The 27,333-nt window shown below is 41.6% G+C and overlaps 1 protein-coding gene across 2 annotated transcripts in view; it reads left to right on the top strand.

The window, feature by feature from the left end:
* Positions 1 to 27,333, top strand: part of DCBLD1 (discoidin, CUB and LCCL domain containing 1) — a 75,718-nt gene that overhangs the window by 13,745 nt on the left and 34,640 nt on the right. For both annotated transcript variants that reach the window (XM_069599169.1, XM_069599170.1), the window contains exon 2: positions 13,514 to 13,726. In XM_069599169.1, coding sequence (XP_069455270.1) covers positions 13,514 to 13,726 — 213 coding nt within the window. The remainder of the gene's footprint in view (positions 1 to 13,513; positions 13,727 to 27,333) is intronic.

The following is a 27,333-nucleotide window of genomic DNA, read 5'->3' as shown; positions in this document are numbered from 1 at the left end:
ACAAAGAATAAAAAGACTCTTCTCCCCTTGCTCTTCCATTCTTTTCCAGGCAACACATAAAGTAAAAAAGTTAAGCGCAATTGGAGGGTAACAAAGTTTACGAGAGAGGATGGCTGACGGTGAAATTAGTAATAGCTTGGGAAAGCTGTTCGCCTTGCCATCAGACAAAGAGCTCTATAATAATTGCAAACTCCCTTTTGTGGTTGAAAAGATTGTAGTCATCAAGAGCTCACTTGATCTCAGACATAGGAAGAAATTTTCTCACACCCACACAGGGGTGATGGTGTATACATTGAGACCTGTTGTAACTTGAATATTACAAAGAGCAAAGATACAGCTGTAATGAAATCATGTTTCTAGAAATGGTTTCACTTCTGATATTTTAGAGCATTCTTTCCCAAATTGCAACTTGGGACCCATCTGTAGGTGGTACATTTAGTTCAATTGGCACAACCAATATGCTTTTAATTTTTAAAAAGAAAAAAATGGAATAGAGTAGGAAATATCACAGTTCATTACATATAATAAAAAGTACTATAACATTAGGCTTTTGTTATTTATGCAGGTATATGCATGTGCGCTTGCTTAGGTTGTGATGAAAAAAATCTTTATTCTAACTATGGGCCATAATAAAACAAGTTTGAAGACTCTCGTCTTGTTCGGTGGTCGAGTTAGTAATTAATCTTAAAGGTGTTTTTGTACTAGTTGTTTAATTTCATCCAGATAATTTTCCAACAAGCGCAATTCAGTTTAAAAACAAAAAACTGTTTCTAAAGCCTGAATCATTCTTTGTAGTGTCGCAGAGCTTAGTGCATATCAGATATGTCTTAATTTCGCTTTGCTGTTAGTGGAACGTGACTTCTTATCAAAGGGAAATAGTCTTTTAAGGAAGTTATTGTTTTCTTTTCTTAGTGGCTGGAATTACAGTAGACTAAATAAATGGTGGACTCGTGTAGACAAGCATCTGGGATTTGTCTTAAGCTTATTTAGAAAATACCTTGTATAGCCATACTTCCTAAGTAGCCGATTAAAGTCTGAAAGAGGCATATCCATTCATTTCAGGCATTTGGAGAGCAGATATTGGGCCCGTTGGATCTGTCACTTGACTCTCAAGAATTATTGTTAACTCACCTCTCTCCCCCTCTGACTGTGAGCTCCTTCAAGTGGGAACCACATTATATTAAGTTCTGAGCTGTTTGTTGAGTAAGTTTCTAATGGCCAGTTTAGGTATATTGGTTTACAGAGACTTATACCTTAAGACTACTGCTGAACACAGCCTTTAATGTTGCAAAGAACATTAGGTGGATTTGGTAGTTTTAATTATGTTATTTTTCTGGTTTATATACAATGTACTCATAGTTTAGAAGATAATGGAAATCAATTCTAATCCCACACCATAAAAATAAACACTTTAAACCTTTTTCTTCCCTTCATACTTATGTATGTGGTCAATATTGTTTTAAAATTAGTTTTCTAAAACATGGTCTTAACTTTTCCTTAATATCAATTTGCTTGAAGATATCATTGTTTGACTCTTCTTATTGAGATTAGAGTTAAAATGTTTAACATTGGGGTCAAGATTGCTTGGGGATTTATAAAGCATTGATGAGTACTTGCAGCTTTCTCCAAAATCGAAGCTTCAGACATCCAGTTTTATTTGTGTGAGTTGTTTTGAGGAGGTAGAGGATTGGAGGCTCCAGGCAAACCCCACGATTTAGGCCCCTCATGAACTCTTCACATATTCTTCAGAAGGGAGAAGTTTTCAGCCTAAAGAGAGGAGGAAATGATACAAAGTTTAGTCATCATGTGCTTTGGCAATTAAATTACAGCTCAAAGGAAGAAGAAGATAAGCCTTGTGTGGTACAGCTTTGAAGAGTAGGCAAATTCCCTGTGGCCAAACTTCCTCCTTACCTCCTTCTTGCCCTGTTCTCCCCTTCATGGTCGGTAGGTGGTAGGGCAGTGTCCCTGTTCCCCCCCCACCAATGCATCACCATGGCTCACTGTCCTGGAGTCCTCCCAATACCATGTGTAGCCTCATCCTAAACCTGATTGTATTTTTTTTTCCCTTCAAGATTGACCTTTATTTTTCTTCATTTTATTAATAATAAAAAAAAAGACCAAAACACCTATGAATACCTCATCACCCAGCTATAGTAACCATCAACATTTTCCACATCTTTTTCATTCATTTTTTTCTCCTCTCTCCCATTTTGCTGAAGTGCTATATGGCAAATCCCGTACTTCACGTCATCATGTCATTTCAGCCTTACATACGTCAGTTTAGGTCAGTCGCTCAGTCGTGTCTGACTCTTTGCGACCCCATGAATCGCAGCACTCCAGGCCTCCCTGTCTATCACCAACTCCCGGGTTCACTCAAACTCACGTCCATCGAGTCAGTGATGCCATCCAGCCATCTCATCCTCTGTTGTCCCCTTCTCCTCCTGCCCCCAATCCCTCCCAGCATCAGAGTCTTTTCCAATGAGTCAACTCTTCGCATGAGGTGGCCAAAGTACTGGAGCTTCAGCTTTAGCATCATTCCTTCCAAAGAAATCCCAGGGCTGATCTCCTTCAGAATGGACTGGTTGGATCTCCTTGCAGTTCAAGGGACTCTCAAGAGTCTTCTCCAACAACACAGCTCAAAAGCATCAGTTCTTCGGTGCTCAGCTTTCTTCACAGTCCAACTCTCACATCCATACATGACCACTGGAAAAACCATAGCCTTGACTAGATGGACCTTAGTCGGCAAAGTAATGTCTCTGCTTTTGAATATGCTATCTAGGTTGGTTGTAACTTTTCTTCCAAGGAGTAAGCGTCTTTTAATTTCATGGCTGCAATCACCATCTGCAGTGATTTTGGAGCCCAAAAAAATAAAGTCTGACACTGTTTCCACTGTTTCCCCGTCTATTTCCCATGAAGTGATGGGCCCAGATGCCATGAACTTCGTTTTCTGAATGTTGAGCTTTAAGCCAACTTTTTCACTCTCTACTTTCACTTTCATCAAGAGGCTTTTTAGTTCCTCTTCACTTTCTGCCATAAGGGTGGTGTCATCTGCATATCTGAGGTTATTGATATTTCTCCAGGCAATCTTGATTCCAGCTTGTGTTTCCTCCAGCCCATTGTTTCTCATGATGTACTCTGCATAGAAGTTAAATAAGCAGGGTGACAATATACAGCCTTGACGTACTCCTTTTCCTATTTGGAACCAGTCCATTGTTCCATGTCCAGTTCTAACTGTTGCTTCCTGACCTGCATACAGATTTCTCAAGAGGCAGGTTAGGTGGTCTGGTATTCCCATCTCTTTCAGAATTTTCCACAGTTGATTGTGATCCACATAGTCAAAGGCTTTGGCATAGTCAATAAAGCAGAAATAGATGTTTTTTTGGAACTCTCTTGCTTTTTCCATGATCCAGCGTTGGCAATTTGATCTCTGGTTCCTCTGCCTTTTCTAAAACCAGCTTGAACATCAGGGAGTTCACGATTCACGTATTGCTGAAGCCTGGCTTGGAGAATTTTGAGCATTACTTTACTAGCATGTGAGATGAGTGCTGCTACCACTAAGTCTCTTCAGTTGTGTCTGACTCTGTGCGACCCCAGAGACGGCAGCCCACCAGGCTCCCCCATCCTTGGGATTCTCCAGGCAAGAACACTGGAGTGGGTTGCTATTTCCTTCTCCAATGCATGAAAGTGAAAAGTGAAAGTGAAGTCGCTCAGTTGTGTCCAACTCCTAGCGACCCCATGGACTGCAGCCTACCAGGCTCCTCCATCCATGGGATTTTCCAGGCAAGAGTACTGGAGTGGGGTGCCATTGCCTTCTCTGATGGCATCCCTAAAAAGAAAGGCATTTTCTCACGTAACTTCAATACCATTTTCACACCCAAAGAAGTGAATATTACTCCCCTAACAGTATTTAACATCCCAATGTCTTTTTTAAAATTAGCATCAGTATTAAGGATGAGATGGTTGGATGCCATCATTGACTCAGTGGACAGGAGTTTGAGCAAACTCCAGGAGATACTGAAGCACAGGAAAGCCTGGAGTGCTGCAATCCATGGGGTCACAAGGAGTTGGACACACCTGAGCAATTGAACAACAGCAACATTTATTAATGGGCTTCCTCTGTGAGTCAGCAATGAAGAATCTGCCTGCAATGTAGGAGATGCAGGTTCAATCCCTGGGTTGGAAGGATCCCCTGGAGGAGGGCATGGAGGGCATTCTTCTTGCCTGGAGAATCCCATGGATAGAGGAGCCTGTTGGGGTACAGTCCATAGGGTCGCAAAGAGTTGAACACAAACCCATGGACAGAGGAGCCTGGTGGGCTACAGTTCATGGGGTCGCTAAGAGTCAAACACGGCTGAGCGACTTCCCTTTCACTTTTCACTTTCATGCATTGGGGAAGGAAACGGCAACCCACTCCAGTGTTCCTGCCTGGAGAATCCCAGGGACGGGGGAGCCTGGTGGGCTGCCGTCTATGGGATCGCACAGAGTCGGACACGACTGAAATGACTTAGCAGCAGCAGCAGCAGAGGTGATGATTGAGCACGAAAGCACACATTTATTAATAGAAATACATTGCATTTGAAAGTCTGACTTTTTAAACTTGTAGTTGGCTTATAGTGTTTCAGGTGTATAGCAAAGTGCGTGTTATATGTGAGTGTCAGAATTAGAACCCAGGCCCTAACATCTGAGGCCGAGTTTTAGTTTCTAGAGCAGCTCTCTGGGGTCAGAATGAAAAGAAGTATTTCACAATCGGTCCTCTTCTCATCTCAGTCAAAGATTAGGAGCAGGTGGTGAGGAGTGACTCTTGCCTTTCTTAAGGAAGACTTGGAAAGTGAAAGTTGCTCAGCCTTTCAGAGCCAAGTGTGTCCTCTGCGACCCCATGGACTATGCAGTGCATGGATTCTCCAGGCCAGAATACTGGAGGAGGTAGCCATTCCCTTCTGCAGGGGATCTTCCCAACCCAGGGATCGAACCCAGGCATTGCAGGTGAATTCTTTACCATCTGAGCCACCAGGGAAGCTCAAGAACACTGGAGTGGGTAGCCTGTCCCTTCTCCAGTGGATCTTCCCGACCCAGGAATGGAACCACCCTTTGCTGTACACCTGAAACATTGAAAATCAACTACATATATACTTTCTCAGATTCTTTTCCATTATAGGTTTTTAAAAGATGTTGAATATAATTCCCTATGCTATACAGTAGGTCCTTGTTGTTATTTTATATATAGCAGTATGTATCTGTTAATCTCAAATCCCTAATTTAATCCCCCAACACCACTTCCCCTTTGGTAACCTTAAGTTTGTTTTCTATGTTTGTGAGTTTACTTCTGTTTTATAAATAGGTTTATTTGTATCATTTTGTTTCCACATATAAGTGATATACATATAAGTGATATCATGTGGTATTTGTCTTTGATTTACTTCACTTAGTATGATAATGTCTGAGTTCATCCATGTTGTTGCAAAGGGCATTATTTCCTTATTTTGTTATAACTAATGATATTCATATATATATATATATATACACACAAACACATGCATATACACATACACACACCATATCTTTATCCATTCATCTGTTGATGGGCATTTAGGTTGCTTCCATGTCTTGGTTACTGTAAATCATGCTGCTATGAACATTGGGGTTTATTTATCTTTTTCATTCAGCATTTTTATCTTTTCAGGTTAATATGCCCATAACTGGGATTACTGGATCATGTGGGAACTTTGTTTTTTTAAGGAACCTCTATACTCTTCTCCATAGTGGCTGTACTAGTTTACATTTCCACCAACAGTGTAGAAAGCTTCCCTTTTCTCCACACTCTCTCCAGCACTTATTATTTGTAGACTTTTTAATGATGGCTGTTCTAAACAGTGTGAAGTGGTTCCTCATTGTAGTTTTGATTTGCATTTCTCTAGGAATTAGTGATGTTGAGCATCTTTTCATGTGCTTGTTGGATATCCACATATCTTCTTTAGGTCTTCTGCCCATTTTTTCTTTGGGTCGCTTGTTTCTTTATATTGAGCTATATAAGCTATTTGTATATTTTGGAAATTAAACCTCTGGGGTTGCATTATTTGCAAATATTTTCTCCCATTCCATAGGCTGTTTTTTCATTTTATTGATGGTCTCCTTTGCTGTGCAAAAGCTTTTAAGTTTAATTAAGTACACTTTATTTTTGCTGTTGTTTCCGTTACACTAGGAGATGGATCAAAAGAAACATTGCTGTGATTTATGTCAAAGAATGTTCTGCCCGTGTTTTCCTCTAGGAGTGGTCTTACATTTAGGTCTTTAATCCATTTTGAGTTTGTTTTTGTATATGGTGTTAGAAAATGTTCTCATTTCACACTTTCACGTGTTGCTGTCCAGTTTTCCCAGCACCACTTATTGCAGAGACTGTCTTTTCTGCATTGTATATTCATGCCTATTTTGTCAGAGATTATCTGACCATAGTGTGTGGGTTTATTTCTGGGCTTTCTATCCTGTTCCATTAATCCATGTGTCTGTTTTTGTGCCAGTACCATACTGTTCTGATTACTATAGCTTTATAGTATAGTCAAGTCAGATGGCATGATTCTTCCAGCTCTGTTTTCCTTTCTCAAGATTGTTTTGGCTATTTGGGGTCTTTTGTGTTTCCATACAAATTAAACAAAAAAAAATGTTTTTCCTCCAGTTCTGTGGAAAATGTCATTGGTAATTTGATAGGAATTGCATTGAATCTATAGATCACCCCCAGTTGTCTTTTAAAAATGGTTTGGTAAGATTGGTTTTTTCAAATTATGGTCCAAATAAGATTCACATGGTTGTTGTGGTGTTTAAGTTTGCTTTAATCTAAAACACTTTTTAAAACATTTCTTTGTACAATTCATTGTTTAAGAAACTGGGTCAGTTGCGCCTAGAATGTTGCAGCCTGGATTCAGCTAATGACTTCCTTATGATGTCGGTACACTTGTGTTTCTACCCTCTGTGTTTCCTGTGGACTGAAATTAGATGTAAAGTCTTGGTGAGATTCAATTAGTGATTCGCATGTTTTGCTTTCTGGTGAGAGTACATGTGAAGGCGTGTAGAGCACGTTTAATCCTGTCAGGAGACTTGTGACATCTCATGGTCTCGTGTAGCCATGCTGAGATCCGTCAGTGAGTTTAGATGCTGCCCTGCCTGATTCTTTCATTTTGAAGTTCTTCCTCTACCTTCTACCCAATGATTTGCCATCTACTTGTTACCATTGCCAGATAATCTTATCAGCAAGTTGTTCATTTTAATAGATGTTGTGAAAGACTCTAAAGAGAGCTCTGATAAGATAGCAGTACAGGTAGCTTTCCAAAATTAAACACAAATACCCTTATGTTACAAAATAAAGAGGTGAGACAAAAGGGTTTTCAAGATTCTAGAATTGGATCATCTTGGAATAGTCATCTGGCATCCACCATTGGTTAAATAGCTTTAAGGCAAGTCCATGTACGTCTTGAGTTCTCATCTGTGAACTGGGTCATACATTACGACCCTCTCCAACTCAACACTCCATGCTCCTTAGACAAATATGAGAACTTGGTTAGTGGATTTAGTACAAAAAGATTTTAGAACAAAAATTCTCCTTTATTGGTTATTATTCTGTAGTGATCTTTTTAATGCAAGCTTCTATAAATTCTTTAATTAAAGATAAGTAGAAGAGCATACGGGATCACAAAATCTAAACAGTATCAAAAAGTATGAAATAGGAAATAAATAAAAGCACCTTTGTTTTCACCCACTGCCAGTCCAATTTAACCAGACTGATAGAGTTGGGGTTTTTTTTCTCCAATTTTTTAATTGAAATTTTTATTCTGAGATGATCACAGACCACATGCAGTTGTAAGAAATAATACAAAGAGATGCTGTGTGCCTTTGCCTAGTTTCCTTGTGATAGTATCTTGCAAAAGTGTAGTATAATATCATGACCACAATATTGAAGTTAATACGTTACATATGGAACATGAATTAGTAGACTTTTAAATAACTTTTGATGTCTTCCTTGTTTGTGATTCTTAGAGCTGGGTTCTGAGTTAAGTGACAGGGTTAAGGTGAGGTCGTGGGAATAGTGTTTATCTGTTGTTCTCATTTGCTTTATTCAATATATGATACCATAGGCATTGTCTCTCCCTAGGCACTTCCTGGTCCCTCTTGGACATATCTTTTTTTCCCTCAACTTTATTGAGATATAATTGACATATAACATTGTGCAAGTTTAAGTCTACAATGAGTTGGTTTTATATATTTATATATTTCAAAGTTATTTAACACCATAGCATTCATTAACAACTGGTGCCACTTCACGTAATTACTGTTTCCTTTTTGTGGTGAAAACATCTAAGATCTACTCTCTTAGCAACTTCCAATTATATACTATGGTATTGTTAACTCTATCTAGTCCTTTGAAGTAATCAAAACTATGGAAAGACGGTCGGTTGAAAATTCCTGATGTCATCAATATCCATGAAATACGTTTACTACATTAGCGCTTGCCCCAGAAAATGCCATACATAGTCTTCCATAGGTAAGAGTGAGATCGCAACTTCTGATGACAGTTGTTTGCTTTTCTAATGAATTAGGACTTAGCAGTTCTTTTCAGGGTGTTTTGGGAGAACAAAGACCTAGTTTCATTCTGCTAGATTGTGAAAAGGGAAAACTTTCCCAAGAAGGCACAAATCTCCCATGTCAAGTAATGATGGGAGTGTTGAAAACTAAAACTTGCTCCTGTTCTGCCAGAGTCACTGGGTGAAAGGAGTTTCCTCTCGGGCTTTAAAGTAGAAGGCATTGAAAAGAAGCATAATTATAGCCTTGACTAAAAGTGACCCCCTGGGATTTTCCTTTGTCGTGACATGTCACTTAAAACTTAGAATACAGTAATCGTGTACAGGCTGATTCACCTGACATTGATCCTCATTTTATATGTAGCTATGTCATCTAGGAAAAGTTTTCACTTTCTTTTTTCTTATTTATTTATTTTATGGCTGTGCCACGCAGCATGCGTGATCTTATTTCCCTGACCAGGGATCCAGCTCGAGCCTCCTGCAGTGGAAGCGTAGAGCCCCAACCATTAGACTGCCAGGAAATTCTCTCTTTTCTCTTATAAAAGCAGAGTTTCATAGTACTAAGAAAAGGGACATTTAAATGTTTGACCAGTGATATCTTGGTGGCTTAGCGTTATTTATATGTACATTTATATGCAGAATTGTACACTAACTAGTTCACAAGAAAAAAAAACCCAGCAGACTCTAATTTTGACTAATCATAATGGGAAAGCCAGGAGGAAAAGAAAAAAACAACATTGGGATTTTGAGTCCAGAAATGATTAGAAGACTGAGGCTGATATGACTGAAAGGGAAGCCCAGAGGGCAAGAAGATTTGGGCACAAAGGCTGCAAGTTTTGTTCTTACATTTGAGGTGATAGCCATATTTCTGACTCAGGTTCAATCCCTGGGTTTGAAAGATCCCCTGGAGAAGGAACTGGCAGCCCACTCCAGTATTCTTGCCTGGGAAATTCCCTGGACAGAGGAACCTGGTGGGCTGTAATCCCTAGGGTCACAAAAGAACAAGACATGATGGAGCAACTAACAACAACAACACTAGTTAGTTGCCTTAGTGTTATTTTGTCGGAGTCCTCAAAATCAGTACCTTCCGCGGCGAGGCAAGTCATGGAAATGAGTGACCAGGACCTGGTGGGGAGTGAGGGCATCTGTCTCTATTGAGAGGACAGCTAGAGTGCCTGCTGGTGTGATTGCCGTGTCTTCTGGTTTCCAAGAGAAATTATGCATTAGATTTTTTTTTTTTACACTAAAGCCTTTAAGAGCAGGTAAATAATTCAAGTTTTTTTTTTTTAACTTTATTTTACTTTACAATACTGTATTGGTTTTGCCATACATTGACATGAATCCACCACGGGTGTATACAAGCTCCCAATCCTGAATCCCCCTCCCACCTCCCACCCCATATCATCTCTCTGGATCATCCCCATGCACCAGCCCCAAGCATCCTGTATTCTGTATCAAACATAGACTGGCACTTCGTTTCTTTAATTCAAGTTTTAAATCAAAACTTCGTTCCCTATGTGCTTCTGCACCATCTGCATTGCTCTAGTGTAATTTCGTTTAACTCTCAACAATTTTGTACTTACTGACAGAGAGCTCCAGAAATACGTTTTTGTTTAGTTCCTAAGTCATGTCCGATTCTTTATAACCCTTTGGACAGTAGCCTGCCAGGCTCCCCTGTCCTTGGGATTTCCTAGCAAGAAGACTTGAGTGGGTTGCCATTCCCTTCTCCAGGAGATCTCCCCAAAGCAGGGATTGAACCCGCATCCAGAAATATATTTTACAGCTATCACCTCAAGCATTAAGAACCAAACTTACAGCCTTTGTCCTCAAACCTGCTTGCCCTCTGGGCTTCTCTTTTTGTCTTATCAGCCTCAGTGTTCCAATCATCTCTGGACTCAAAATCTCAATGTTGCTTTTTTCTCCTCCTGGCTTTCCCATTATAATAGGTTGAAACCCAAGTCCATTGATTGTTTTTCTTGTGAACTTCCTCCTGGTTTTCATTCCCTTCCCATCCCAGCTACGGTATTTCTAACCCTCCTCCTGCTCTATGGTTCTCCTGCATTCTAGCTCCTATCTGGAGTCTTTTTCAAATACCTCTTTCATTATCTCTCTTCTCAAAATCCTCTGTGGGCCTCTATTACATAGTCATATAAATTCCACAACTTCTGCCTAGACCTCCAGGTTTCAGAGTAGTTTTATCTTAGCCATCTATCTCCATTTCCCCTTGGAACTAACTTCCTGCTTCTTTAGGTCAACTCTCCTCTAATCCAAGGCTTCCTTGGTGGCTAAAATGGTAAGAAATCTTCCTGCAATGCAGGAGACCTGGGTTAAATCCCTGGATGGGGAAGATCCCCTGGAGGAGGAAATGGCAACCCACTCCAGTGTTCTTGCCTGGAGAATCCCATGGACAGAGGAGCCTGGTGGGTTTCAGTCCGTGGGGTCGCAGAGTCAGACACGACTGAGTAACTAACACTTACGCTTTTCCCCCAGTCCAGCCTCCCAGCTTGGAATCTTGAGAGTTCAGTTCAGTTCAGTCGCTTGCTCCTTTTAACTTCATGGCTGCAGTCACCATCTGCAGTGATTTTGGAGCCCCCAAAAATAAAGTCTGTCACTGTTTGCATTGTTTCCCCATCTATTTGCCATGACGTGGTGGGACCAGATGCCATGATCTTAGTTTTCTGAATGTTGAGTTTTAAGCCAACTTTTTCACTCTCCTCTTTCACTTCATCAAGAGGCTCTTTAGTTCTTCGGTTGGGCGGGGCTGTCCCTCGACCTTGACTGCTGGTTTGGCACAGATTCTCCCACCCCTTATTTTAATGAGGCCTCCAATCCCATTTTGGGCTTCCCTGGTGGCTCAGTGGTAAAATAATCTGCCTGCCAATGCAGGAGACCCGAGTTCTTTCCCTGGGTCAGGAAGATCCCCTGGAGAAGGAAATGGCACTCCATTCCAATATTCTTGCCTGGAGAATCTCATGGACAGAGGAGCCTGGTGGGCTATAGTCAATGGTGTCGCAGAGTCGGACATGACTGAGCTACTAAATGGCAACCATCACTGTTTGGGCTGCAAGCCTCAGGGCAAGAAGGAAGTGGAATAAAAGAAGACCCCAGATAAATCCTGCAGTAGGGGCTAGGCTGGAGAAGGAAGAAGGCTGCCTAGGGCTTCAGATTCCCATGATGCCCTAGCTGGGTCTTCTGCTATAGGAGGCTTTGGTCTGCCTTCTGTTACCAACATGGAGAGTTTCTTCTCCTACAGACTTCTGCTTTCTCTCCCTCTGGCTAAGGGCAAAAATTCTGGCTTTGTTTCTCTGAAAGTGTACTAATTATAGGCATTTTGTGCTTCGAATTCAATGCATGCTCCTGAATCTTGCAGCCCACCCAGTTTAACATGCTGTCGGATAACTCGGTTGCTTTAATTTACTGGAGCAACTTGTTGGTCAATTGATTAAACTTCCCTATTCAGAAAACCTTGAGAGAATTACTTATTTTAGTGAAGTAGTGAGAACTCACTGAAATAGATCCTCTCTTGCCCTCTTTGGCACTTTATTTAAGCTCCTGCAATGGCAGGGGCACCTAGAATTACAGTTAGCTGAGCATGTGATTGTCTCCCATTTCACTTTGAGTGGTGAACAGCCATCGCTGCTTGTATGTGTCTCCAACGACGCCATGTCTGGCAGGTGGCAAGCACGAAACTCACGATACGTCCTGAGTCTACCGTGTGTGCGTGCTCAGCTGTGTCCGACTCTTTGCGACCCTATGGACTGTAGCCCGCCTGGCTCCTCTAGCCATAGGGATTCTCCAGGCAAGAATACTGAAGTGGGTTGCCATTTTCTCCTCCAGGGAATCTTCCCAACCCAGGGGTTGTATCTGCAACTCCTGTATTGGCAGGCGGATTCTTTACCACTGAGTCACCTGGGAAGCCTCCAAGTCTCCAAATCTGTGGCTGTTACTGAGATATGAATGTGGGATGATTGTAATCCCCAATAACAGGACAATGAATGACAGGCTCTTAAAGATAGTCCACTCAGCATGAGTCTCAGATTCTCCAGAAGCATTTTGCATTCAGTTCAGTTCAGTTCAGTCGCTCAGTCGTGTCCGACTCTTTGCAACCCCATGAATCGCAGCACGCCAGGCCTCCCTGTCCATTACCATCTCCTGGAGTTCACCCAGGCCCACGTCCATCGAGTCAGTGATGCCATCCAGCCATCTCATCCTCTGTCGTCCCCTTCTCCTCCTGCCCCCAATCCCTCCCAGCATCAGAGTCTTTTCCAATGAGTCAACTCTTTGCATGAGGTGGCCAAAGTACTGGAGTTTCAGCTTTAGCATCATTCCTTCCAAAGGACACCCAGGGCTGATCTCCTTGAGAATGGACTGGTTGGATCTCCTTGCAGTCCAAGGGACTCTCAAGAGTCTTCTCCAACACCACAGTTCAAAAGCATCAATTCTTCGGTGCTCAGCCTTCTTCACAGTCCAACTCTCACATCCATACATGCCTGACCCCATTTAATCAGGACAATTACCCCCAAAATGAGTGGTATTTTTTTTCCCCTCAGTTGCAAATTGTTTCATACCATTGGCTTGCTAATAGACAAAACCACTAATGGCAAATCTGTGAATGCCAAGGGCCCACTGTGCAAGTGTGGATGGGTAGATGAATAGATGACTAGAAAAAGTAATTTGATTAAATGATGTGTTTGCAAAGGGCTTACCATGCTAATACATGAAACATTTTGATCAACAATGTTCAGAAGGTTAAGCTGAGAAACAAGAGATGAAATAACCTGGAATAATAGATACTATGTAATAATAAAAGCAATTTTTATTTTTAGCTTTTCTGTCTCTCTTCATAGAAGGAATAAAGTACATAAGGTGAAGATTATAGTGAACTTTCTCAGCTCTCGGTAAGAATTCATTTCACTTACTTCTCGTATCCTTTTTTTCTTTACCAGGTGACGGCTGTGGGCACATAGTGACCTATAAGGACAGTGGCACCATGACATCTAAAAATTATCCAGGGACGTACCCCAATCACACTCTTTGTGAAAAGACGATCACAGTACCGAAGGGGAAGAGATTGATTCTGAGATTGGGAGATTTGGATATTGAATCCCAGACCTGTGCCTCTGACTACCTTCTCTTCAGTAGCCCGTCTGATCAATACGGTAAGAAAAGAGCTCTCGCTTTCTGCGAGTGTGGGAAAACTTGAGATGTGGTGGGGAGGCAGGTGGTGTGTTACAACCTGGGGAGATCAGAAGAAAAACTTGCCCTTTGTAGACTCTCAGGGTAGTTCACATGGATACACGTGCTTCATAAGCCACAACAAAGACAGCTGAGGAAGTATTAGCATTTTGTGTGGGTCTCAGGAGCTTAGTCTGAGTTTATGTCTTGCTGGGAGGAGAACTGGAGATGTGCAGCATTTGGCTAAAATATCTGCAGTCCATTCATTCATGTGACGCGTGAACAGTGGTCATGTGTTTAAGTTCTCTGTGAAGCTCTAGGTGGGATATAGCAGTGAAAAAAGACAGAGTTCCTCCTTTCGTGGCACTTGCACCGGTGGAGGGACGAGTGGAAAACAACAAACAAATGCATCTATAATACGAGAGGTAGTGAGGAAGAAAAATAAGGAATAAGAAAAGGAAGTCATCCTAAGATGATATCGAGTGTGGTTCTGAGCGTGTTTGTGTTCAGATGGGATGGTCAAGAAGCCTTCTGCCGCAAGAGGGCATTTGAGCAGCGACCCAAGTGGGCTGAATGAAGGCACAGTACCCCTATGTCTACGGTCAGTTTCCTGGGGAGGGGAATGGCAAGTGCAAAGGACAGTTTTCAGAGTAACCTTTTGATATTAAGCTCTTTGTGGTTTCAATATGCTGTTAGCACATTGGCGTCTGAACTCACATTAACAGTGACCCTACAGTCCTTAGCCCAAGGAAACAACTTGGATTTAGATGACTAGAAAATAAAAACAGTGTCATATACAGGTTCTTCCAAGGTTAGAGTTTTTCTGAAATTCACTGTGCGTACAACTCTGAAAATGATACAGGTTTTAAGCAAAACTCTGTCCACCTGCTAGTTTCATAGGTAATTTCTCTCAAGCACACAGCTTTCTGGGTTGTCTTTACCTTTGCACCCAGAGATTCTGCACGCCTCCCAGTGTGGTGCCTCCTCCCAGCGTGAAACCCAGACCAGACCAGAGGCTGTTCAGAGGTCTAAACTTATCTAGCCCTCATGGAGGAAATGGAGAAGGCAATGGCACCCCACTCCAGTACTCTTGCCTGGAGAATCCCATGGATGGAGGAGCCTGGTAGGCTGCAGTCCATGGGGTTGCTAAGAGTTGGACATGACTGAGCAACTTCACTTTCACGCATTGGAGAAGGAAATGGCAACCCACTCCAGTGTTCTTGCCTGGAGAATTCCAGGGACAGGGGATCCTGGTGGGCTGCCGTCTGTGGGGTCGCACGGAGTCTGACACGACTGAAGTGACTTAGCAGCAGCAGTAGCATGGAGGGAAAAAAAACCTAAGTTTTGTTTTGTTTTTTAAATGCCTGGGAATATTATCCGTTGTAATGATGGTTCAGTTACTCTGCCAGTAAAGATGGTCGATTTCATAAAATTTGTTGTTGTTCAGTCACTAAGTCGTGTCGGACTCTTTGCTATGCCATGAACTGCAGCAGGCCAGGCTGCCCTGTCCATCACAATCTCTCTGAGTTTGCTCAAACTCATGTTCATTGAGCCAGTGATGCCATCCAATCATCTTATCCTCCTTCTCGTCCTGCCTTCAGTCTTTCCCAGCATCAGGGAAAGATTTCCTATGAGTCGGCTCTTCACATCAGGTGGCCAAAGTATTGGACCTTCAGCTTCAGCATCAGCCCTTCCAGTGAATATTCAGGGTTGATTTCCTTTAGGATTGACTGGTTTGATCTCCTTGCTGTCCAAGGGACTCTCAAGAGTCTTTTCCAGCACCACAGTTAGTGGAGAAGGGAATGGCAAACCACTTCAGTATACTTGCCTTGAGAACCCCATGAACAGTGTGAAAAGACTTTCATAAAATTAAATTGCAATTAACAAGTTGCAAGTTTTTAATTCCGGTTTGACTCAAAGGGGAAAAATGCAAATTCCAGGGGTGCTGGGAGCACTGACTGTTCGGTAACTCTGGTAATGGCAGGTGTTATTAATTTACGGAGGCACTCTTTAGGGAACCCCTCACTAGCCAGGACATTGCCTCCAGATTCAGAAGGGGACACTGAGTGTCAGAGCTCCCATGTAGAATGTGAGGGAAGGTGCTACAGGGCCAGGACAGCTTTCTTACAGCTTGTCTCTCTGGGAAGCATCTACTTTCCCTGAAGATGAACAGTTAATTCCACCAGCTGACAGAGCAGCAGTCTGATCGTCTCTGTTGCTTTAGGTCTCAGCTTACTGGCTGAGGTGAGAACTAGAAAGGGGGGCAAATTGTCCTGAAGCACGATTGGAAAATGGATGTGGCTTTCCCATGCGTTTTTGATGTATGTTCACAAACAGAAAAGAGGAAAAGCCTGGGATTTAACTGTATTTTGAGAACTTCCTTGGTGGCTCAGATGGCAAAGAATCTGCCTGCAAGGCAGGAGACCCAGGTTTAATCCCTGGGATGGGACGATCCCCTGGAGAAGGGAATGGCAATCCACTCCAGTATTCTTGCCTGGAGAATCCCATGGACAGAGGAGCCTGGCAGGCTATAGTCCTTGGGTCTCAAAGAGTTGGACATGACTGAGTGATGAGCATTTAACTGCATTTTGGGAGCTGGGTTACGGGTGATCATGGTTGGCATCAGGGTACTCCAATGCACTTTTCTAGCTTCTTGAATTTTCAAGAGTTAGACACTTCACTTGGAAGTGCGTAATGAATTGCCATTCATTTCAATAAAGCCCAGTAAATTCATTTTTCTTTTTAGATTTTTTTCCTACATAGTTGTGTTTGTTTTTTAAAAACAAAATATATGCTCATATATTCATAAGTATATTCATTGTATGCCAGGCATAGGTTTGGCCTTAGGTAGATTTTCAGGAATCCTCAAATTCCCCCCTGCAAGGTTATTACTATTAACTTCTTTTTGCAAACAGAGAAACTGAGGATGGTGAGTTTTGCTATTTCTTTCTTTCTTTCTTTCTTTCTTTTTTTGCTGCACTGTGTAGCTTGTGGGATCTTAGTTCCCCAACCAGAGACTGAACCTGGGTCTTGGCAGTGAAATCATTGTGTCCTAACTAACCACTAATCATTGTGTCAGGGAGTTCCCAAGATTTTTTTTTTTCAACCAACATGCTGAAGATCACACAGCCAGTTAAGGGATGAAAGGAAAATTTATGTCTATGTCTCTGTGGTTTCAAGACATTTGTTTCCAGATGTCTCTTTCTCACCAAGTCCCAACACCCAAAGAAAGCCTCATGCTCTACTGCCGTTCCCACGCGGCTTTGCCCAGTACTACATCAGACAACAATTTTGCCTAAAACACAAGTGCAGTTAATATTTTGGGTTGGGGATGTTCTTAAATAAAATACTTCTTGATGCTTAGAATTAGTTTATTTTGAGACTGCTTTAAAGATTTCTTGATCAGTCATATTAAGGCAAATCTAGTAGACAAGAATAATAGAAATGAGCAATAAAAGGAATACATGGAAAGGAAGTTAGAATATTTCAATCCTATAAGCATATTTTAAAAGAATTAGATGGCTCAGAGCCACATAGAGCGGGTATACACATGCATATACATATAGGTTGCACCTATATATTTGTGTCTTTGTATAATAATTCTGAAGAGCATTCTCGGAGAAGCTGCTTGTTCATATATTTGTACTTAAAATATTTCATCCAGTGATCTGAATATAGTAGATACTCTGTGAATAAATGGTTTAAAATGTGAATTGGCAAGTTCAGTGGCAAGGAACCAGTTAAGCAAAGCATGTAATACTTATTTGCAATATTAAACAGCTATCTGTCAAAAAGACAGTTTGCATGGAAAGCTGCTTATGATGATGATGTTGTTGAGTCGCTAAGTCGTGTCCAGCTCTTTTGTGACACCACATACTGTAGCCCACCAGGCTCCTTTATCCATGAGATTTCCCAGGAAAAAATACTGGAGTGAGTTGCCATTTTCTTCTCCAGGGGATCTTCCTGATCCAGGGATTTAATCTGACTCTCTGGCATTGGCAGGTAGATCCTTTACCACCGAGCCATGATGTAGTGTTAGGTAAAACATGAATACATCGTAATGTTATAATAATAGAAAAAACCTCTAAACAGAGTAAGAACATAACTGCAGCAAATTGTTAGGAGGATTTTAGAAGGTTCAACTTGGTGTATTGTTTTGTCTTCCCTTGACTCTTGTTTTCTTTAATAAACATTTGTTTCTTAATAAAAACAAGTCGATTTTCTTTGACTAAGATCACTGACTTTAGACCTATATTTTAATTTAGTCCCCTAGTCAGTTTGAACTTCCTGGCATCTGCCAAGAAGGAAGAGGAGGCTGGAGTGCTTTGTTGGCCTGGGTGAGCTGAGGGAGTGGGCTTTCCTGTGGGGCTCTTGTCCCGCTCCCTGGAGGAGGTGAGGCCCCTCTGCAGCCAGTGTGGCCCCAAGACTGTGGAGGGAGGGTCCTAGGGACCCACAGCACCTGGAGGGGAGTGCGCACTGCGGGGGAGTGGGGGTAGAAACACATGCTCTGCAATATGGCCTGCAATTCCAGTATACTGGGCTCTAACAGCTACATGTGTGGCTGAAACAGCTAAATAGTTTTGGTTTATCCAGCTCAGATTTTTTTTCAATAAATTGCTAAAACCCATTGCCAAGAGATTTTAAGACTTAACACTGTCAGACTTTTAAATGTGGAGTTAATGTTTTGAAAGAGAATTATGTCTTCTGGCATTCATGTTTGGAAGCTCTGCCAAGAGTGGACGTAGTTGGAATGTGATTCATTAACCGCTGTAAATAAGCTGAGGTTGTAGTTTTTAATCATTATGCATTTAATTTGTAATGGTTCTCCCCACCCACCCCACACTGATTTTGTTTTAAAGGTTTGGTGCATATACTTTGAGGGCTTTCATTCATGGTAGCAAAATGTACCGTAAACAGGTGTGACCCACATCAGCTTTCACAGTGATCAAGCAAAATATACACCTGAGCTCACTGATTGTTAAGAGACCTGATACAAACAAGGTGGGATGATTCTTCTTCTGTTTGTCGTGAATTATAATTATGGCTGATATTTCAGATCCAACGTCAATTAGAAGAGTGTGCTTATATACCTATGGCTGAGTTAAGACACTGATTCTCCTTTTTAAAATACTCTTTAAGCAGCCAGGAATCAACAACTTTATCAGCCTTACTTTAGAACGTATGTTAAGAAGGAGGTATGATTCTTCAGTTCAGTTCAGCTGCTCAGTCGTGTCTGAGTCTTTGCAACCCCATGGGCTGCAGCATGCCAGGCTTCCCTGTCCATCACCATCTCCCGGAGCTTTCTCAAACTCATGTTCGTTGAGTCGGTGATGCCTTCCAGCCATCTCATCCTCTGTCGTCCCCTTCTCCTCCTGCCCTCAATCTTTCCCAACAACAGAGTCTTTTCCGATGAGCCAGTTCTTCGCATCAGGTGGCCAAAATATTGGAGTTTCAGCTTCAGCATCAGTCCTTCCAAAGAATATTCAGGACTGATTTCCTTTAGGATGGACTGGTTGGATTTCCTTGCAGTCCAAAGGACTCTCAAGAGTCTTCTCCAAGACCACAGTTCAAAAGCACCTATTCTTCAGGGCTCAGCTTTCTTTATAGTCCAACTCTCACATCCATACCTGAGAGTATGATTCTCAAGATATTTTTAGACATAAACTTTTAAACTTATAAACATTTTTGGATATAAAACATATATACTGACTTTTAAGATCATGTGTACTAATATCTGGCCAAAAAAAAAAATTTAAGAAGTAATATACTTTTCTTGGAGATTTTTTTTCACTGTTACTGAGGGCATTTTGCATTTCAGTTTGAGGCCAAAGTAACAGAGACTTCCTTCAGAAGAAACAGCAATGTCCCTTTCCTGGTCTAGAATCCAGTCGGGTTCATGAAGCATTTAGTTGTATTCAGTTCAGTTCAGATTGCTGCTGAGTCTCAATCTCCTCCCTTTTATATTTGTGATATAACATAATAAGTTAGTTGTATAAAATATTAAAATATCTTGCGCTTGTGGGGAGAGTAGGTGCTGATTCAGGCATTGTGTCGTACCAGTATACCTACATTTAAAATATGAAATGTCTCATGTTGTTTATTCATGACACTGAAGAGGGAAGACTGTGGATTCATACTAAAGATCATTATTCTCAACTTGAAAACTTGTTGGGCACCCTGTAATCTTAAGTTAAGGTTAAGTTAATGTTAAGTTAGTGTATTGGAACTTAATGTTAAGTTCCATTTCCAGTCTTGCTGACCACAAGGAAGTCACCCAGAGGTTTGTTTCTGCCACCACTGTTTGTGGGGATCACAGAGAAACTGTCATTTCTGTTTCCTGATATTTCAAGATTTACTAGGTCCCAGTTTTCCATAAAGGTTGATCTTCCTCCAGTGGGTAGAGTTTAGGGCTGTTCCTGAACTCCTAGAAGGACCTGCTGGAAGAATCTTGGTGGGAATATTGGTCCCTTGGGATCTCAAAGAACCTTGTTCTGATGGAATTTCATAGACTTCCACACCCAGGTCACTGTGTTTCAGTAAAACCAGGTCTTCAGCATGGACTGAGATGAACACGTCTGTTTCTGTGTAGAGTTTTCACATGGGCTTAAGAGTGCAGACTCTGGAATTAGACTGCCTAACTCAATTCCTGCTTTACTGCTTATTTTAAAATTACTTTGACCTTGAGCAAATGCCTTAATTTTCTGTGTCTCCATATTCCCTTCTTCAAAATGGGCAAAATGACAATATCTGCCACATATGGGTGACTGAAACACTTGTATATATGACTTTTTGACCTTGAGCAAATGCCTTGATTTTCTGTGTCTCCATATTCCCTTCTTCAAAACGGGCAAAATAACAATATCTGCCACATATGGGTGATTGAAGCACTTGTATATATAACTTTGAAGTACAATGTATGGCCCATAATCAGCATTCAGTCAGCGTTAGCTTCCATCATCATTCCCTCCCTCCTTCCCCTTTTCTTCCTGCCTCCCCCCTCCCTCTCCACCTGCTCCTTCTCCTCAGTGGGCTAGAACACAGTCTGTTGTTTGTCTAACATGTCGGTCCTTCTTGCTACTCCACACGCTCTCCTTTCAGCCAGAAGAGGCTAAGCTGCAGCAGGACGTGCCATCTACCCCTCCTGGTGCATCCCTGGTAACCCAAGCTTGTCCACACCAGTCCCAGCCTGTGGCAGGGGTTTCCTGAGTCAGAAGTAGCTTCATGGACAGCTTTTCTCCATCCAGCTTCATGAGATGAGCAGAGAACCCATGTTCCCTAAGCCCATAGTTCATTCAGTTTGGATTTTTTTTTTTTCCCACTGCCACCGCCAGTTCACATCTTTGTGTCTATTTCTTATAGAAAAAACTTCCTAATTTTCTCCTCTTTTCTTTCACCAGTCTCCATTCCCTCCAGGCCGTCTAAGATTATCTTGTTAAATATTGTTGTGATAATTTCTTTCTTTATTTCAAAAATGGTTAATTGTGCGCCCCACTGTCTACAGACAATAATTGCTAGCTTGGTGTTCAAGGCTGGCTCACTCACTCTCTTCCCCACCCACATTCAGCCACATCTCTGAGTCTTCGCATCTCTATGCCCTTTCCAAAGAAACACATCACACAGTTTCATGTCCAGTACATTTGATGCTGTCGTTTCTTCCACGTGCCACACACACACACACACACACACACACACACACACACACTGTGAAGAGAAAGCAAATCCGATGCTAGTTGCTCTAGAGCCTCCTCTGATGTGCAGCAGCTCCAGATAGTCCTCTTGGGCTCACGTTGGTTTCCAGTGGAGCACCAGTCTCAGGTGGAGATCATTATTTTAGCCTTTCAACTGATATGGGGTTTCCTGAAGAAGGAACTGCATTTGATTCATCCTTTGAACATCCCCTGTTGCTTGTCATAATCTTACACTTGCAGACTCTCAGTCAACATTTAATGAATCAAATTGCATGCCGCTTGATTTTGGTAAACATACATTTAAAAGTCTATAAGCTTATAAATTTGAGTATCTTTACTCACACTGTAGGGAGATATATAATAAGATTCCTCTATCAATAAACATCTGTTCTGCATTTAAAGAAAGACTTGATTTACCTACAATTTTAGGACTCTACTTATTATATACAAAAGACCATGACACTGTATAGAAGGTGCCTGCAATAGAGCGTTCAGCTGTGCTGTACACTGGGCTTTGGGGCTCTAGAGTTACTCACTTAACCCTCATAATAGCCCTGTAAGAGGGGGCCTATTATTAGCATCCACACATAAGGAAACTGAAGCTCAAAGAGGTCAAGTCACTTGCTTATAATCGCTTAACGAGATCTGGGATTCAAATCTGGACATTTGGCTCTAAGGGACCCCATTCTTAAGCACCGTGCCATTCCCATTCAGGGTGACAAAAGCTATCTGATCTCGTGGTTTGTGCAGAAGTGAACTGTAATTCTTGTTCATTATTTGCTGGAAGAAATGGAGACCTCTGCAGGCCTTCCCCTAGGGGTGGGTGTCCTGAGAACCAAATGGAATTTTGAGAAATCACTCACATGCAGAGTGCTAGTATAAATTTAAGGCTTAAAAAAGCACTTCTTAGTTAAAAAATTAAGGGAGACATCATGGTCAGTGAACCTAATTATAGTCAGTTAAATTAGCTGTGTTGCTAAATGACTTGGGCTATGGAAAACCCAGGAAGTTCCAGAATTGTTCTCTTACATTTCCTGTACTCCCACCTCCACCCCCAGTATTTTTTTAACCATTGTCAGTGAGTTAGAAATACAACAATGTGAAGTCAGCCATTAATATTTATATTACACCAGGAACAAGAGAAATGGGAAAAGTCGGAAATAATACTGAGTGTTTTGACTCATAACTACAACACGATTTCTGTGATAATAGGTTAGAATGATACGTATCTGGCATATTGCAATAAGATCTAATCATTATGACTTCTCTGTTGATTTAAGAAAATTCCAAATAGAGAAAAATGCAAGATTGGCAGCCTCTATTTTATACATGGTTTATGTCTCAAAGCCATATTACGGAGAATGCAGAATTCTTATGACTTCTCTGAAGATAAAACAAAAGCCTATGAAGAAGCTTTTGGAAAATTATTTTGGGGCTTCCCACACCCCAGAAATGCATTCTCTTCTATCACTGAGGTGGCTTTGGTGGAAATGCTTAAGCAGGACTGCTTTTTCTTTTGCTTTGTTTTGCCTTTTATACCAAGATAGAATTCAGAAAGAATTGTAAGCATATGAAAAAGTTAGGGGACTTCCCTGGCAGTCCACTGCTGCAGGGGGTGCTGGTTCCATCCATGGCTGGGGCCCTAAGGTTCCCACATGCTGCGTGGCATGGACAAAAGTTTTTTAAAAATACAAATAAAACGTATCTTTTAAAAAAGTTGTGTCAGCCAGAATGTTCCATGCTAGATGTCTCATTAACATAACCATAAGCCTCAAGGAGAAAAGATATTGGCCTCTTCCTTCTCCTTTTCCTCAAGCACTTCCCCAGAGATACACTGTGATTCATTTCAGCAAATTGCCATCTTTTGTTGGTGAAAAGTGATCGCCTAGGTAGGTTCTGGAGTGAAGGCTCTTCTTGACCCAAGTCCTGTAGCCCCAAGGAAAGCTGCACCTTTGTCTAGGAATCTGCCTGGTTCATTTGTCATCTGTCACTGCTTCTTGTCTGGGAACCAGAGACCAAAACTCTCCAGGGATACCACTTATATTCTTACGTGACTATGGTTTTAATGGCACAGTCCAGGAATATCCCTTTTTTATGCAAATTTCCCTCCTTTTCAAAGAAAATGGCCCTGAAAATTCTGTAATTTTGTACAGTGGCCTATTGCAGTTAGCTAGCAAAGACAAACCCTGCCATTTGACTGCACAGGGAAAAAAAAAAAACCAAAAAGACAAATGGAAAATGGACAGAAGTCCGGTGGCATTTGCAGCTTTCCTGGAGATTGTTTTATCAGTGCATCTCTACACTCAGATCTGGGCCACATCAGGTACCACTTGCGTGGCAGCTGGCCGATGGCACACCATGTGGCTGGCTCTGCCAGTGGCTTGCCCAGGGAGCATCACTTCATCTCATCGGCATGTTCTTATCTGCCATGAAAAATTAAATGTGTGAGTAAGATGGTGCTCATAAGGCTAATGGAGGCTTTTAGGAGTTTTTTGGTGGTGGTTGTTCGGTTTGATTTATGACAAATCTCCGGCAAGTTAGTTTTCCATTTGGTCTCTGTTTTCACCCCTGGATCTGGAGAGGGAGAGATCTCCTCTTTGGTTTCTTTTAACAGCATGCATAGCATCTTTTAAACACATCTTTTCACAGGTGAAACAATAATTTAGTGCCATCAGTTTCAAGATTAAAAGCATAAACCCATCTGAAATGACTTGGAACAGTTATTAAACAAAATACTGCCTTGTATCCGGAAACTTAGGCAGACAGGCCATGGAGAATGGAGCGTGAGGATGAATTGCTGCACGGGTTGTCAGGTTGCCAGAGATTCCAGAGGGCTGGCTCCAGGCAAACAGTTCATTCTTCCTGGTAGGACAGTTTGCTTTTATTCACACGTGGGAAGATAAAGGGTTTCCCCTCTCAGCTGCTTGTGGAACAGGGGATGTGCTGAGAGGAACTGGCCCACTGTGCTCAAAGCAGGCAGCTCCTAGGGTTCCTGGCCCTTGTTCCTTTTGTCCAAGGAGTCAGTCCATTGTCTGTCAGCTCCTGGCCTCATGTCTGGTGCCAAACGCCACAGTGCTCCTCCATTTGGTATCACTGATGGCTTTTCCCACAATCCAGGGTGACTCACTACAAACCACAAAAGGCAGAAGGATTTATTTCTCGCGATTTTCTTACTACTTGATGAACTGCCTTTCTGCTGTCTCCCAGTCGGATGGGAATTTGTGACTACAAAGATGGAACCTGCTTCCCAGACAAGGCTAGAGGTAGGGAGGAGGTCGGAGTTGGACAGCAAGTCCAAGTTCTGTGAAACACACAGCACTTCCAGTTGTAAAGCAAACATCCATGCAGATTGTGAGGCTTGCTCTTGGGTCTGCTAGAGTTCTAAAGAACCACTCAAAAGGGTTAGGGTTCAGCCTTGAATGGGAATTGAGGCAGTTTTACCAGTCTAGGAACACTGCGCAGGAAGAGAATATAACCACAGCCAAAGCTAGAAGTCACCTCTGAGCTCTTAATGCATTTCCAATGACACTGTCATCGTGTATTGTTCAAATACAGGTGTAGATCCTTTTTAAAAATTGAGACAGACAGTACCCAAGAGTAAATACCTCTTTTGGGCAGGTGTGGGTGGAGAAAGTCTTTCGTAGAAAAAGATATCCTCAAGGGAGTCTGGCTGAAAACTGAGAATGTAGGACTTCCTGGTGGCTCGGTTGTCAAGAATTCACTTGCCAATGCAGGGGACCTGGGTTCGATCCCTGGTTCGAGAAGATGCCATATGCTGCCAAACTACTAAGCCCGTGTGCCACAGCAGCTGAAGCCCACACTCAAGGGCCCACGAGCTACAGCTCATGAAGTCCACGAGCCTAGAGCTTGTGCTCTGCAATGAGAAGCCCGCACAGTGAGAAGCTCGGGCACCGCAGGTAGAGAGCAGCCCCCACTCTCTGCAACTGGAAGGAGCCCACACGCAGCAACAAAGACCCAAGGCAGCCAAAAAGTTAATTAATTAAAATAAATTAATAATTAGTTAAAAAAAACTGAAAGAGAGAACTTAGGATAGGCTTCTAGGATCCTTCTGTGGTTTCTAATTAATTCTTTCTCCTTCTCACTGCCAATCACACTTTTCTGTTTTCATCACTTTTCCCTTTTAACCCCAGGAATGCAGGTATTAACTCTTAAGTCTGTGAAATGGAATCTTTATCTGTCAGACCTTCAGACAGGCAATAATTTAAATGTTTTGCCAAAGGAAGTGGAGCAGCCGGTTCCCAGCTTCAGTTCCCTGCTCTGGACTAAAGCTGCCTCCTGCTGTGTGGTGGCTGTGCCTTGATGAACCTATCAAAAAACTTTTAATGATGGCATTTGTATAGGCAGGGCATATCCTATCCCTGCTAAGGTTTAGTTATGTTTTTGCAGCATATCAGTGAGAATGTGGGAAGGATGGTTTCGGTGGGTTAAGGGTGATTAAAGGATGTGTGTGTTTACATTATCTTTCTTTGAACTTCTTCCAGAAATGTTTACTGGGACTTTGCGGGGGATGCAGCCAAATTAGAGTTTTACTATGTGTTTTTGATTTGGGAAATTAATATGTATTGCACAGCAAGTTAGCATGATGGCATGCACTCTTATCTATACATGTAAAGTATTTATGATTTTGCAGCCTTTCCTTTCAATTGTTCCATGAAAATCTAAAAAAAAAAAAAACCGTCCAATTATTCAACCGTGAGAAAGTAGGACATCCTGTCATTTGCAACAACGTAGATGGACCTTGAGCACATATTGCTACGTGAGATGAGTCAGATAGAAAAAGACGAATAGTGTACGATCTCCATTTACATATGGAATCTAAGAAAAGACCAGTTCATAAAAACAGACAGCAAAATGGTAGCTACCAGGGGATGGAGGGTGGGAAAATAGGATTGATGTTGTTTAAGGGTACAAACTTGCAGTGAGTAACAAATAAACCCTAGAGATTTAATGCACAGTTTAGTGAATACAGACAACAATACTTTATTGTAATCATCACCTTGCTGAAAGACTACTACTTAATTGTTGCAACCACTCAGAAGAAATGATAAGTAATATGATAGATATGCTAATTTGGAGAAGGAAATGGCAACCCACCCCAGTATTCTTGCTAGAGAACTCCTTGGACAGAGGACCCTGGCGGGCTACAGAGGACCCCCATGGGGTCGCAAAGAGTGGGACACAACTGAGCAACTAACAGCAGTGCACATGCTAATTATCCCTACAATGACTATCGTATTAAAATACATAAAGACGCCAAACTAACGTGTTGTCTACCTTAAATTAGTGTTATATGTCAAATATACTTCAACGAGAAAAATGTCAATTTCCCACTGATAATCAATTTAGACTTGCTTTTCCTCACTGTTTTTGTTAGAACTTGTTGGAATGTAATAGAAGTTAAAGGAGAGATTGGTATGGTGTCATCATCACTGTTCGGATAAGCCTTCATGTTGTTATTTCTTCTTGGAAAAAGTAAATATGGGTTAGGAAAATATTTTGACTTATTAATAGCAACAAGTAACTAGTTATTTCATCTTTGTTGTTAGGTTTGCAAAGCAAGTATCTCACTTAACCTGTGCAAAGAACAAATGAATTTGAAATGTAGTTAAAACTGAGAATCAGTTGCAAAAGTCAAGCACAGTAATGACTCACTTTAATTTTGAAAAAATCTTCTCATTCTACTTTATTATGCAAAAATGGATTTAGTATTAATTGCTTATCTTCTGTGCTTATGAGCACTCTTAAAGATCAAAAAATCCCATATAGCTACCACACTAATGATTTTCTTTCCTTTCTTTTCTATAATTTTCTTGCTTATTTCTTCATGATATTTTGTAATGACAAGATTAAATATTTTATGTATCTTTATAATCATGTTTTGT

Source organism: Ovis canadensis, chromosome 8 (genome assembly GCF_042477335.2).
Source record: "Ovis canadensis isolate MfBH-ARS-UI-01 breed Bighorn chromosome 8, ARS-UI_OviCan_v2, whole genome shotgun sequence".
In the NCBI taxonomy this organism is placed as follows: Eukaryota; Metazoa; Chordata; class Mammalia; order Artiodactyla; family Bovidae; genus Ovis; species Ovis canadensis.
This window is presented reverse-complemented; position numbering and strand designations above follow the sequence as displayed.